General features: G+C 41.5%; 1 protein-coding gene across 43 annotated transcripts in view; it reads right to left on the reverse strand.

Annotated features, from left to right (window-relative positions):
- RBFOX1 (RNA binding fox-1 homolog 1) overlaps positions 1–15031 on the reverse strand; it is a 1204921-nt gene that overhangs the window by 115047 nt on the left and 1074843 nt on the right. For all 43 annotated transcript variants that reach the window (XM_077187091.1, XM_077187084.1, XM_077187083.1 and 40 more), the window contains one exon: positions 12470–12712. In XM_077187091.1, coding sequence (XP_077043206.1) covers positions 12470–12712 — 243 coding nt within the window. The remainder of the gene's footprint in view (positions 1–12469; positions 12713–15031) is intronic.

Genomic DNA, 15031 nt, shown 5'->3' on the forward strand with positions numbered 1-15031 from the left:
CCGTTTCACAAGTACAGCTCCTGCCAGCCTGGATGTGAACTCCTGCAAGTGCAGGATGCAGGAGCCTGCAGGGCTCCGGGGCTGCCCAGCATCTGCCCCCAAACACACCCAGGGCTGCCCCCAAACACACCCAGGGCTGCCCCCAAACACACCCAGGGCTGCCCCCAAACACACCCAGGGCTGCCCAGCACCTGCCCCCAAACACACCCAGGGCTGCCCCCAAACACACCCAGGGCTGCCCAGCACCTTCCCCAAACACACCCAGGCAGCAGCTCCAGGAGCTCTGCACCCCATGGGGCAGGACCTGCTCCTAAAGCCAGTCCCAGACCTGTCCCTAAAGTCATCTCAGGCCTGTCCCCAAAGCCATCCCTGGACCTGCTCCTAAAGCCCGTCCTGGACCTGCTCCTAAAGCCAATCCCTGTCCCTAAAGCCAGTCCCAGACCTGTCCCTAAAGCCAATCCCAAAGCTGCTCCTAAAGCCAGTCCCAGACCTGCCCCTAAAGCCACTCCCTGTCCCTAAAGCCATCCCAGACCTGCTCCTAAACCCAGTCCCTGTCCCTAAACCCAGTCCCTGTCCCTAAAGCCAGTCCCTTCAGAAGCAGCTCTGGCCAATTCCTGTGCACAGCAGCACACAGCCCGTGCCAGGCTTATCCCTCCAGTCTAAAATGGGATTTTGTAGCTAAATTCCTGTGTACCACGATAGAGATTTACTGGGATAAAATATCACCCACTCATGAGGATCAAACAATGGTCATATATTAACAATTACTCAATGTCTACACTGCAAATATGTTGGCTCCTCCAATTACACTAATTGCAGTGCATTTTAAGATCAACACTTGAAGGAAGTACTGTAAAACACAAATTTTTCAATTTGCTCAAAATCTACTTTATCTCATTTTAATTTCTCTTGTACAGCTTTTATTTTTCAATACAAGCCAATATTTTTTTCCCAAACACTCTGTCAAAACTGGAATACATTCTGTATTTAAAAGGAGGTCAAAAGTGACATTCATGTATAAACAACCAAGTTCCATTTTTTTCTGTTTTTTCCAGCTTGGGATAGTTTTGCCACCTGTCCCTGTCAGATTTTCTTTAAAGAAAAAAAGGAAGCTTATGTATGAGAACAAGGAAATACAAATATTCAGAGGTGAAACTTGGCATCTGCTTCACTAAATTTGGCAACATTGTAATTGTAAACGATGTAGGAAAACAAATGGGGTGGAATATGTCCATGAGAAATCATATTTCTCAGCACAATCAATATTTCCATATCCCTAAAGTCAAAAGAATAAGGACTCTAAGTAATTAGGCAACAGAATCGCTACATTTTCAAGTAAATACATAAGTTTAAAGCAAATTTCTCTGGACAAATCTACAAATTTTTCCTCAAAGTAAAAATCCACAAGATTTCTTTTTTAGTATCTTCTAGCTTTAAGCTGAACGCTTGCAAATATTTTAAACAAATTGACATTTTATAACCACATTTTTGGCAACAAATCTCTTTCAACAATATCAGCAATAATACCTTTTGTAATATGAACATATTAAAAAAATAAACCACATCCTCATGAAAAGAAAAATCAGATGCCCCAGCATTGTTATGACACGAAAAATAGTGAATTTACATAGTTTGGGTTTTTTTAGATCTCTCTTTTCTCGCACATGATGTAGTTATAACCCATTTTTTTTCACTTCAGCATGCACTGGAGGAGCTTTATCTGCAAACACTAATTAGCACAGGCAGGCTCAGCTCTTCCTGGCTAGCTGGGTGAGCATGCCTGCAATATGGTGCAGCCTTGGTACACATCTTGTTTTCAAATCAAATATTTAGATACTACTCTGGAACAGCTGGAACTCATGTGTATCTTTATGACATGAAATAGTTGACATCTTTTGACGCGCTTTTTATGACAGCAACAACAAAAAAACCCACAGCCACAGAAAAGACTTGATTGTAAGCACACTCTCCTGACTGTATCACAAGGCAGTCTGCTGCCTTTTTTATCTTTTATAAATCAGAGAATAAAGAAAAAGTATTTGAATTACAATCCAAAGCAAAAAGAGCAGAGCAAGAGAAGCCCTCCATTGCTGCTTTGGGAGGATGAGGAGGCTGGGAGGCAGCAGCAGGCTGCAGCCAGTCAGTTTATCAAGATGGAGATGTCCTCAATGGCAAACCACCTGCTCTATGGAGAGAGTTTCATCTCTCTGCCCCACCTGGGGTGTTCTCAGAGCTGGGGCAGGTGAGGAGCTGCCCCCAGGTGCTTTTTCAGCCCCTCCTTTGGAAGCATTTGTGCAGAGCTGTTGCCAGGGCAGGGCAGGAGCATGGGCGCACCTTGCTGCGTTCACAGGTGGGTGTTAAATGGGCAGCTCAGTTTGTGTTCTGGGGTAAACTCAGCAGATTTCAGAGGCAGTGACAACTTCCCATGTAGGGAAAAGCCCAGAGGCAGTGGCAGCTGCTGCTGTGGGTGAGATTTAAAGAGGTCTCTGCTGGAAAAGCAAATGCAAGAAGCGCCTTTAAGCAAGAATAGCAGAAGACCTAAGGGATCTCTCTTAAAAAGCTGTTGAGAAGTTTTCCTAAATCAAAAAAGGCAGCACAATATGCTGATGCTTCAATACAACTGTGTGGGATATCAGCTGAAAAAGCATCTAGAACCAGCAAGCTGCTGCAATTTAGATACAAAAATACCAGAGCAATGGTCTATGTTTTTCACATCCACTATATATTTCCTTCAGAGATTCAGATATTCTCTCCATGCCACATTAAAATCAGTGGTACCTCCTATAGGGAAGGAGGAAATGAAAGCAAGCTAGTAGATATTACTGGAATGAGCAAAAACTGGGAAGAAACATAAAATGGAGACAAAGCCTACATATTGAAAAACAACATAATTGGAAAACAAAAGAAAAACTATAGAAAAGGAGTCGTGTAAGGAAGATTAGACAATGAAAATGCACACAAAGATTAAAGCAGGCAAGAAGGAAGCAAAAAAAGAGGAAGGCTTTGTAATTTTTTTTTTAATTAGCAATTATTTGATATTTCTATATAAAAACCTCCCAAAATATTACGGAGGTCAGTCACAGTCTACCCACGACACTGTGTCACACTTTTGTAAAGAAATTGCCACACACATGTAGGATTAATTGAAGACACAAAAAATAGGTTACTCTTTTATCCCTTCTTCTGGAATTTCTATAATTAATTAATTAATTATTGGCCATTCAATGTCTAGATCTGTGCAATTTAAAATGACCAACCAATTCTTTCTGCACATGACAGAAAAACCAAATAGGGCGTGATATGCATGGGTGAGTATTAGCTCTGTCTAATTCTTTTTCCAGCAAAGTCTGAAAAGAAGAACTCCTAACCCTTCCCTAAATGCATATCTGATGAAAAAGTACATTTTCCTCTGTCTGCTTCTGCTGCAACGTCTATCTCAGCCTGTCAAGCCACTGGTAGAGCATGAAGCAGCCTGAGATGGATTCACCTGCTTGTGGGTTAAGCCAAGACACAGGGACATGCCTTGTTACTGTCTTTCTAATGCTGATGGATAGCCAAGTTCCACGTTTGAATCAAGCCACTCTTTCACACTGACCCTAGAAAGGAACAAATTAAGCAGGGAGAAGTGGTAAGCAAGCCCACACATGAGTAACGTTTAATTAAAGTAATTCTGTGGGTGGCTGGGTGTGTGGGAAAGCTGCAGAGAGAGATGTGTGGGAGAGGAATGGAAACTTGAGAGTATAAACAGGATTAAAAAAACTATTTTCAGGGTTGGGGGGTAATATCCCACTAAGCCTTCCTTAGCTGAGACCCACGTGTAGTCATGCAGCAGAGTAAGTTTAGCTCTAGGCACAGACTGGCACATGAGCTGAAATTCAGCCTCATGACTTCAGGGAGAAGAGAGGAAGCCTCTCTGCATTCTCTGCATGATCTTCAGCTTTTAGCTGCAAACTTGGTCAGTCCTGCAGCCACCTGTGCCACCCTCCCACCACTCTGACCTCTCCAGTGGAGAGGCACCTTCCTGCAAGCAAGGGCAAGGATTTGCTGCATGACCAAGAAGTTACAAACCTGCTCTCATTCCAAGCAATGCACAAATTTACTGCAATTACAAAGAGTTGGTGAGTGAAGGAATCAACAGCTTCTGATAAAGTTGCAAGCCATTAACAGTCAATTATCTCAATTACAAGGGAATGGAAAACATCATTGGTCTTTGCTAACCTAACACAGCCACTCATGCATGTAGTGAAAATGAGCTAATTTTCACCAAAAAAATCCCCTCAAAAGGATCAATTTTAATTACCATGGTGTAACGTGGAGCAAAGATGCAGAAGGTCAAATATAAAAGAAGTTGAAATTGGCTATTTCATCACACCAAGGTCCCCTTTGAAATTTATGCTCAGTGTATTCAGCAAAATGTGCAAAAATGGTTTTTCTCTATACATATGAACCCAAAGCACAGCCAAGTACAGCAAAAGCATTTGCATGCCATGGATACTTAGGTTGCACAGAGAGAAGAAAAAGTCAATAATGTAACACGGAAAATAATTGGTATGGAGGAGTGAAGAGCCCAAGAGACAATACAAAGTACAAGAAAACTTTAAAAACCAATATTAGCCAGCTCTTTCAGGGACAAGCAGGAAGAAAACCCTAAATTGTTTAATTGGTCAATTAAACTTGACAGATTAGAAATTAATTGGTAATGCTTTCTAGAAGAAACTTTTCAAGTTGCAGTATTATGACCATCTCTGGTTGATAATGTGATTGAAAGAGCCCTGCAATGTTTTGTGCTTCAAATCTGCCTTAGAGCTGGCTGGAATTACCTGCTAAGTGAGCTAAGAACTGTTAGGGTGCCCTATGAAGAACATTCAGAAGGGTAATCAAAGACATTCAGCTAATTTATTTGAGCAAACATGACTAAAGATGACAGAGCATAATTGCTCTCTTTATCCTTGTTGGTGGGGCTTTTTTTGGTTTTGTGGAGGAGCTTCAGCTTTAACATTTCACCAAGTTCAAGCAGGCAAAAGTGAGGAAAGTAAAAAATCACAATATCTGTAGAAGCCGACAAAAGCAGATTAAGATTTTTTTCTGTCTTCTATTTCGACATCATATTTTCAAACTTTTCTTGCTGTGAGAATCAAAAGGTGAAAGAAGCTGAGGTGATACCTGAATGACAAAGATGAGGCACTGAGGTGTCAGAAGAGCCCCTGTGCAGTCAGCTGGCAGGGTAGGGCTGCTGTCCTCACACCACACACCCACTCACAGAATCACAAAACCCAAGTTCACCCAGCACCACAGGGAAAAGAGGGTGGTGATTTATCCTCTACCCAGCCAAAACAACGAAATACAAACAGGCACTCCACAAACAGCATCCCAGGAACAGTGTCAGGTTCTGTGTATCCTGGAGGAGAATCTATTTTGGAGCTGGCACTGGCAGGCAGAGGGGCTGAGGTGAGCAGTGCGTTCCTGCTGCTCCTCAGCACAAGCAAAGGAGCACACGTGGGGCAGAGCTGCAGGGCTGGCACCCAGGGCTCTCAGCAAGGCAGCCTCTTAGAGCAATAATGCCTATGATCACAAGCCATTACTGTGCCTCACGGCCCCAGCACAGCATTATGTTCTCTATTTGGGATGTCAGTTTTGATCTCCTCACCGTGGAGCAGGAGCTGGACTGGGTTCCTTGCTTCTGCAGCTCTGAAGCACTCAGGGTCTCAAAATAAGCTCCTTGAAATATTTCCTTCAAGGAGCAGTTGGGAGCAGATATAATAGGTAGTATAAATGAAATAGCACACCATGCTGGTAGAATAGCCTGCAGCAGCAGGGTATGATTTAGATGAATAAACACTGCTCTAAGAGTTGTCAAAGCATTATCAGCTATCTAGCATACTGGTGGCAAACATCTCGAGACAAAAGCAAGGCATTGAAATAGAATAAAACCTGGGTCATTGACACCAGCTGGCAATAAAAAGTGTCCATGGGGGAATGTTGTGACCGTGTTCACAGGGGTCTCAGGTTGAGGGAAGAGATGAGGATCTGATTCCATGTTTCAGAAGGCTGATTTGTTATTTGATGATATATATATTATATTAAAACTATACTAAAAGAAGTGAAGAAAGGATTTCATCAGAAGGCTGGCTAAGAATTGAAAAGAAGGAATGAATAACAAAGGCTTGTGTGTCAGACAGAGCCTGAGCCAGCTGACTGTGATTGGCCATTAATTAGAAACAACCACATGAGCCCAATCCCAGATGCACCTGTTGCATTCCACAGCAGCAGATAACCACTGTTTGCATTTTGTTCCTGAGGCCTCTCAGCTTCTCAGGAGAAAAAAATCCTAAGGAAAGGATTTTCCATAAAAGGTGTCTGTGGCAGAATGTGGCTTGCAAGACAGCCACTTTGTGGGGAAAATTCCAGCTCCTTTGCAGGGGGAGCACAATGCCATCCTTCAGAGAAGGAATTGGTGTGGGTTTCTGCCCTGGAACTCTGCTCTGCTCCTTGCCAGCCACAATTACAGATAGAGGAAGGGAGCCACTCCTTCCCAAGCCACAGGAGGCAGTTCCAGGTACCCTATGGAAAGCTCTCAGGGAGGAGCAGAGCATTCAGAGGCAGGGCTGAGCTCAGCAGCACTGAGAAGGTCCCAGCCTTGGCAGGTTGGACTCCAGGCAAGCTCAGCTCAGAGCTCCCATGAGCCAGCACAGCACAGAGACCTTGGGTTTGAGCATTGCTGCCTCCCTGTCTCGCTGCTGCAGGAGCAGCTGAGGCACACCTGGACACCAAGGGGGATACAGAGCACAGTTTAATGTGGAATGGAACTGCATGAAGCAGCTAATGCAGCCTCACCCCCAGCAGAGGGAGAGGTCATGTATGGAATAGTAGGAGAGAAGGAGGAGATGAACCAAGGGAGAAAAAGAAACTTGGAGGGAGGAAAACCACTTCTACTAATAAATTACATGAAGGACAGAGCAGAAAAAAGAGCTAGTAAAAGCCAGAAACATGCTGCAGAAAACTGTAGTAATAATCTACTCACCTGCAGGCTTAGACAACACACTGAAGCACTTTGCATGCTTCCTACTCCCAGCTTTCTCACCAAATTAATAAGCACAACACAGTAATTGGAACACTAAATCCCCTAAAATATCAGCAAAGGTTGTACACATCTCACTTCTCCAAAACAACAAAATTCAACGTGGCAAATACTTCTGCAGTCCACAGTATCACTAAGCCTTGACAAATCCTCAGATGAAGAGATGGCCTCTGCAACATGACTAAAAAAGGCACAAACCTGGACAAATGAACACCAAGAAAAGAAAATAACAAATTTGCAGGCCATTAGATCCCAAAGAATAAAACATCTCAAGGTAAACAGGGCAGATGGAACAACAACATAACATCTAACACATCAGTTATTTCCACACAGAAGTACCAGTTCAGAGGAAGTTTGGAAGTAACCAAGCTACAATTCAGTTCTAACAGTGGAGTTAGAGGGAACATTCCTTATCATCTCCCCAGGCCAGAGACAGCCCTCACCTCAGCACTGCACATCTGCTCCAGGGGTGAGCAGCCCTGCATCCCCCAGTGCCATGCTGGCTGCTGATGCTCAGCCCTTCAGACACGGATGGATCACTCCTCCAGGTAAACTGCCTTTTCCCTCAAGATCTCCCATCCAAACACACAACTTCTGACACAAGGCTTCAGCCTCTGATGCCTGGTGAAAGCTCAGTCCAAAACAGAAGGACTGCACAATCACCTCCAGTTTTATGCAGAAGTAGAATTAAGTTTAAAGCAGCACATTTTTGATATAAACACATAAGCCACAGAGCATTACTGCAACCTCAGCTGTTACCACACCAGGATAGTCACTCTCATTATTAGTATAACACACTTAGAACAGGAAACACTAGAGAAACATTTACTTTACTGTTACTTGCTCCCTTACACATGCCCATCTAATGACCTTTCTATTTACACACACATCTCCTGCTGTCATCAACAGAAGTTGTGCAGGAAAGCCACAGGCAAAAACTGAACAAGTTTTCCTCAGAATTATTTATGTACATGACAATTGCATCTGTATAGGTACACAGGTAAAGGCTTATTTCATAAAATGATTAAATGCCTTACTTAAAAATACTTTAATACATATACCTATTTAATGTAGCACTCCAAACCACTCTGCAAAATCATCAGACACGTCACTTTCAGCAAAACTTTGTGACATCCTTTTCATACATCAAACCTTCTGGGAAGCCATTTACTATTTCTGTTAATGCCTTAAGACATATTTGATGCCATGCAACTCCAAAAGTTTACCAGCATTTAAATAACCCACTGCTGGCTGATCATTGATTTTGCATATACTCAGATGCACTTCCTCCTTACTCCAAGTTAACAAACATAAGGATCCAAAAAGATGAAAACCCGAGATGAGCAGAGAAGACTCAAAGTAACTTTTGACAGTATTTTATTACCTACCAATAATTTCATATTATTTCAGCTAAATCACCCTGTCTTTAATCATTTACCACCCTTTCATTCTGTGTCTCTTCTCCTGTTTCTCAGCACCACAGTCAGAGTTAGCAATCCCTGCACATGCAATCCGAGCACCTCTTGTTCCAGCACTTAGCCTGACAGAATTCTGTGTTACACCATTTTATCTAAATAGATTAAAACTGGTCACTGGGAAAGACTCTTTCTACTAGTACAAGAGCGTGCCCAAGAGTACGTGAAGTACTTCTGAACGCGAATTACAAGAGCACTCTGCACAAAATTGCAAACCTGCAATAAAACTGATGATTGGAATTTTGATCAGTTTGTGGAAAATGGGGATCCTGGCAGTGGCTCTAGCTGGGCCAAGAGCTCACCCTGGTCTGCAGTTGAGGATTCAAGAGGAGTTGCACAGAAAGAGTTTATTTTGATTATTTTTCTCTGTATTGGGTGTTGTCATCCTATTGCAGGGGTTCCATGCTGTTGTCTCCTTATCACAATAGTTCCATACCTTCCTGGTGTTCTCTTGTGGGCAGCTCCTCAGAGCACTGACTCTTTCCCCCTCACAAAGCAGCCACTGACTCCAGTTCCCTTCTCACCCACCCACCCCACTCTTTTATAGCATCTTCTGCTCATTGCTTACACCTGGGGCCTGTTAAAGTCAGGCCTGCTCCTGATCTTTGATAATTGGCCCAGCTGCAGCTCCTTAGGGGTGAGATTCCTTTCTACACTGTCTTTATTTTCTTATATTCTATCCCCCTAGAGCTGGGGTTTAGGTGGCACTAGACCCAGTGTGAGCTCCATCTTCAGTGAGTGATTCTTTCAGACCAGAAGAAAGAACCTGGGACACTCAGACACAGCCTGGGATCTATCTCACCTCAGCATAGATTCAGTCCTTCATGGAGGAGATCATTAAGTCACTTCTGGTAGTAATTCTACAGTTTAGACAATTGCCCTGAAGTTTTTTAGGTTCACATTGCAAAATTTTAAGATCTACTTTTAATGGTATATCCAGCTTCAGATGTACATAAATCTGCGAGTGAGAAAATTCAAAAACTGGTCTTGCCTCCAACAGCTTGTCCTTAATCACCACAGCATCCTTTTGTGAATGATTGGCCAGTTGATTATTTTTCTTTCAAATGCATGTCATAAACAGCTTACTGAAAGGAAACTAAATAAAACCATTGGAACCTACCAAACAAATGCCACTATGTCCCCACACCTATTCCACCTAAAACTCCTCAACTGGAAATCAACTATTCTCAAAGCTAGCAGAAATTAGAAAAAAACATATTTTTTCTCCTTTGACAATAAAGACCACATGGAGGTAGAATGTTGACACAGTGCTGTTGAAGCTCTCTTTCATAATAAAAACTTATATTATTAAACCTACAGAGTAAACAGCTGGACCCTTATAATATTACAAAGGCCATGTTAAATCTGCCTGGGATCCATCTGCATATATCTGTTTATAAAGTCTCCACAGTTTGCCAAGAGCAATGGCTAATGCCACCCAGCATAACAGATTTTAAACCTAGGTGCCTGTAATTAAATTGTGCAAGCAATATTTGTCTGTGCATTTGTAAACCTGGCTGGTGAACAATGTGTTAAATGTCAGTGCAGACCCATAGATGAGCACACATCTTAGAAACCTGCCTTTTCATTGCACTGCTCTTGAGGGAGAGCATCCACAGCTTTCAATATAGCATTACAATTTGGAAAAAAAATATCTTGTTAAAAACCAAACCATACCAAAACTTTCTCAAACAGACCTGAAAGTTAAAAGGAAAGAAATCGAGTTCTTTATAAACAGCATGAGAGCTACTTCAAAATGTTCTGTCCATTCCTCAATAAGAAAGGAAACCAGAATGCAAGGAAAGGATCCACAATAAAGAGAGCAAATAACTATACCATATTCCCTGAATATAACAGGTTGGTGGAATTGAAGTGTTATCCTGCAGAGAATGGCAATTCACTCCAAGGGGAAACAGAAGGGAAAAGGTGTCTGACAGGTAAAATACAAGCTGGATACTAGGAAAGCAGAAAGCAAGTAAGAGCAGATAGCAAAGGACACAAAACCAAATAACAATAAAGCCTATTTGCATATCAGAAGCAGGGAATCATTGGATTTGCTAGAGCTGGGATTGAATAGAGCACCTGAAGAAGATAAGGGCATTGCAGACAATCCAGACTGTGTCTTTTCACCAGCCTTTGCTATGGAAAATGTTGGGAAAACACATCCCTGACTTCTCTGATAAAGTGAGTGACATTTCTTCAACTGAAAAATCAAAACGGGGTGAGGAAACACAATCAATTGAAAGCAATAAATGATGAGGGATGAGCTCCTGTCCCACTCCCATCGACGGGTCTTTTACCATTGATTTTAGCTCTGTCAGGATTTCACTTCAGGACTGAACAGAAACAGTTTCAAAACATGAAAAGGCTGAGCTGGCCATCACAGGGGATTGTTCAAGTTGCAGCAGTGGTCACAAAAACCAAGCAAAATCAGAGAACAGAACAGAACAAAAAAAGGTACAGTAGGAAATTTTATCTTTTTAGTCAATATCCAATCTCTTCTGGAGTATATATTCAGCTTAGGATTCCTGCTCTAAACCAGTGACAGTGGTATTTGACAAAAGTTAGACAACAATAAAAAATGATTATGGAAGCAAGTTTTAAAAGCTAGAAGGAGCCAGGAATTTAACTTAGGAAAGAGATGGATAAGAGGAAACACAGTAGAGCTGCAAAGAATGCTATGAGATAGCAGCAAATAGGATGCTCTTCAATTTAAACTTTCTCCCAGTACTGGAGAAAAGAGAAACTCAGGGCAATAAAAAGTTACCAAGTTAGAAAAAAAAAAAAAAAAAAAAAAAACATTTTACTGCATAAACCACAAAAATATGTAATTAATTCACAAGGATTTCTCTGTTGTAATAGCAAGGAATATTCTTTGGTGCCTTTGGTATTGCTTTCCTTTCTTGCACAACCCATACAAAGAAATTAGTGGCATGGCAATAAACATAAATTTGCAGAGCTCATTTAAGAGAATGTGCTTTCCTTTTCCTCCTGCCCTAATGCATGAAACCTTTTAGGCTGGACACGAGCCAGGAAGGAAGGGGAGGTAAGCTGAGGCAGGGAGAATGGCTGAGGCAAGGCTGAGGACGGCCAGGAGATGTTTCCAGCACTGCCTGTTCTGTGCCCCATCCTGCACACGTAACACCAGGGGCTGGTTGATGGCTCAGAGACCTGCCAGCTCCTGGCACTGGATATATTGGGTCCCACTCTAGAATTAAGACAGAAACACTAAACTATCAGTGTGTGAAATTTGTGACTTAAATTACAAGGTAGAGCCATCCAAGGAGCCTCTTGCATAATTCATGACACTTCAGAACTTCACGTATAAATCAAATAGACGGAAAGTCTATCATTTCTGCTCTGTTTAGCACAGATCCACACACAACTTGGGTAATGGCTGAACAAACAAGCTCTCTAGAAAATACAATACTGCAGACATGCTCTTCACAATACTAATTCACACAGTAAATTTTGTACAGGACCATTCAAGTAATACTTTTATTAAAACTGCTTGTGTCGAAAACACAGAGGTCATAAAAATAATCAAATGAGTCTGGTTAGGGTTTTTTGGTTGCTTTCTTTGGCCCAGCAAATGAATGCCTACAAACACTCATGTGCAATGTTTTTCCATATTGGACTTAATTAAAATTTATGCTGTGATTCATGGGCTGGCTATTAATCATTTTGTCTAACGCCGTTGAAAATGAAATTCCAGGTTCTACAAAGCTCCAACACTTATTAAGAAGCTCCAAAACCAGCAAAACACATTCCCCAGGTTCAACAGCAAACTCTGACAGACTTTCAACATTAACAGGGTACCTAAGCCTGACGCAAACGAAGCGTGTCAAGGGAAAAACGTTCTTGATAAACACACACAAAACACAGAGCTTCAGAAAGAGCAGTAACCTTGACTTACTGTGGCTGTGCCGGAGACAGTTTGTGCATTTGTGTCAGCTGCACTCTGTTCAGAGTGTGTCTGAGCAGGAGGGTACATGTTTAACGTGTGCTCTGGAACAGTGCTTTGGCCTGGGTAGTCTGGAGCTGGATGCGGATGTGGGGCTGTGTATTCTGCAGGGATACCATTCTGAGGTGGAGCAAACTGCGCTGAGGCATAAGGCTGGGCCATTGTGTCAGGAGGTGCTGTAGCTTCCTGATTACCCTGTGGAAATCAGAGGGAAAATAGTAATAATAATAATAATAATAATAATAATAATAATAATAATAAACAACGGAAGAAACGTGGCATGAGCTAAAATAAGCAAAGGTCCTGAACCCGTAACGCAGAGAGCATCCTGGCCTGAAAAGGGCACAGTGGCTGCTTCTTGAGGAGGATATTTCTTATCTGCATTAAATGCATTCTGCTAACCCTATTAAATATTGTTATTAGACAAACAAATCTGCTGCTCGCTGGATAATTGTGGAGTAGTCTTTAGGCAGGAAAGGTCAGTGAAAGCTGCCTGCACTAATGATGGCTCAACAACTCAGACAAGGAAGAGGGACAGAGCCAGTTCATTCCAAAGGTTCCTGAGCACAGCTGCCAGCACAGAGCTGGGCTAAGCTCAGCCCCCAGTCTGTGATCACTCTGACTGACCAATTACAGAACACAATAGAGGCTGTGCACAATTTGGGTGCATACTGTTAACAAACACTAAAAATACCTATGTGCAATAATGCCCTGAGATATTCAGAATACTTTGAGATACCCTTCATTGAGCCACTGCATGAAACAAATGCAAAATAGTAATGAGATCTAGTCAAAATATTAAGTATTTGAATCTGCAAGTGCATCAGTTCAAAACTTTAAATAACATTAAAAAATAATTCTATATCGAAATTAGATTTAAGAACTTTAAAAGTTTTACATTTGAAGACAGCAGTATTTCATTTCATATCACAATTAGCCTATAGCATTAATAACACTACCCTCATCTTTATAGAGAGATGCATATTTCCATTTGATATTATAAAGAAGAACCAAACCTGTTAAATTAGCAATTAAAAAACTTCTGACTAAATGTTTTCCCCACACCAAAAATAATTCTAGAGGAGGAAATGTATACTACAATCTTTCTGAACCTATATAAAAACATGTCCAGAATGAGATTTTGCCTGAGATACAATTAGAGGCCATTAGTGCAGGACTACCCCAACCTCAGATAAACTAATTTACAAAATAAAATTATCCCACTAATAAGCAAGGAATATAAAAATGCACAATTAAAATTTAATTACCTTTCAAGCTACTCCATCATTCTCCCACCAACACATGTACAAGCACCTGCCCAAAACTATTGCAGGTATTTTATTCCTACTCATCAGTCCTTGATTTCCCAATTTAAAATAGGGTGGATGAATAAAAGACATTCTTCTGCACTTTGTACTTAAGGGCATTTACAGCCAATTCCAGCTAATTCAGACATCAGCTCTCTGACCTGAACTCATCCTAAACTCAAGAGCTTTTAAGAATTCACACAGGAGTTAAGTTTTGGTACTCGACAGGTTAAAAGAGAAAACTGAATTTTCCTTTGTAAGAGGCACTCTGTGTGTCTGAAAAAATTAGAACTTTATATTAGCAATCAAACCCTCTCTAATTTTAATCCCATCATTGCTGCTGGTTTAATGTATGGCCTTGAGCAAGTGGTTTCCATTGCTTCATTCATCCATCCTTAGCAGGAAACCATTGTCATTTACTGACTTCACAGGGTTAAGTCACTGAGATTTTTTTGTGCATCTACAATCTCAGCAAGGTTAATGCTGCACTGAAACTGGCCCTGTTAAATTTCTGTGGAGGTTAAAACCTCTTGTAAATGTGTACTTTTACCTTCTAATATTAAAATGGTCAAGCTCCTTTCTTATTTCTTTTACCTAATATTTTCACTATTAAAAAAAAATTTTAAATCCAGCTGAAGCAAAACCCAGGAATGACTGGATTACACCAGAGACATTCATTAAATGTTAAAGAAGTACTTTTAAAACTTGTGTGGGAGGCAGCCAACCTTAAATTTTTTAATGAGCTGTTTCAGGAGGGACTTGAGCAAGGGGGAAGAAGGAACAAAAGCAAATCCAGATTCTGCCTCTATAAGCATTTTGACTGTGCTGGTTTTGAAGCACAGGAGCTGCTTAGTGCTGGTCCTTAAGCCATTCCTTCCCATCTGATGCTGAACACGACACCAGAGCCAGCAGCTGGTAAAAAAGAGCAGCAATGGCATCAGAGGGACCAGGGGGTGATGTCCAGGTGCATTTCATCCAAAGGGTTTTGTACCACCTCCAGCCCTAAACCAGATGTTGCTGAGACCCCCACTGTTTCTCATTAACCTTGACAGCAGTTCCATGAGGACCCTAATTAATATTCAAAGCATCCACACCTAGTGCTAATTACAGCTCATATTTAATTAAGAGGGTTGAACTTTTCCACTATTTTTACCAGCAACTCCAAACTTTTTAGATTTATCACAAAATGGCAAATTGCACTGGCAAT

The sequence above is a fragment of the Agelaius phoeniceus genome, chromosome 16, assembly GCF_051311805.1.
Source record: "Agelaius phoeniceus isolate bAgePho1 chromosome 16, bAgePho1.hap1, whole genome shotgun sequence".
In the NCBI taxonomy this organism is placed as follows: Eukaryota; Metazoa; Chordata; class Aves; order Passeriformes; family Icteridae; genus Agelaius; species Agelaius phoeniceus.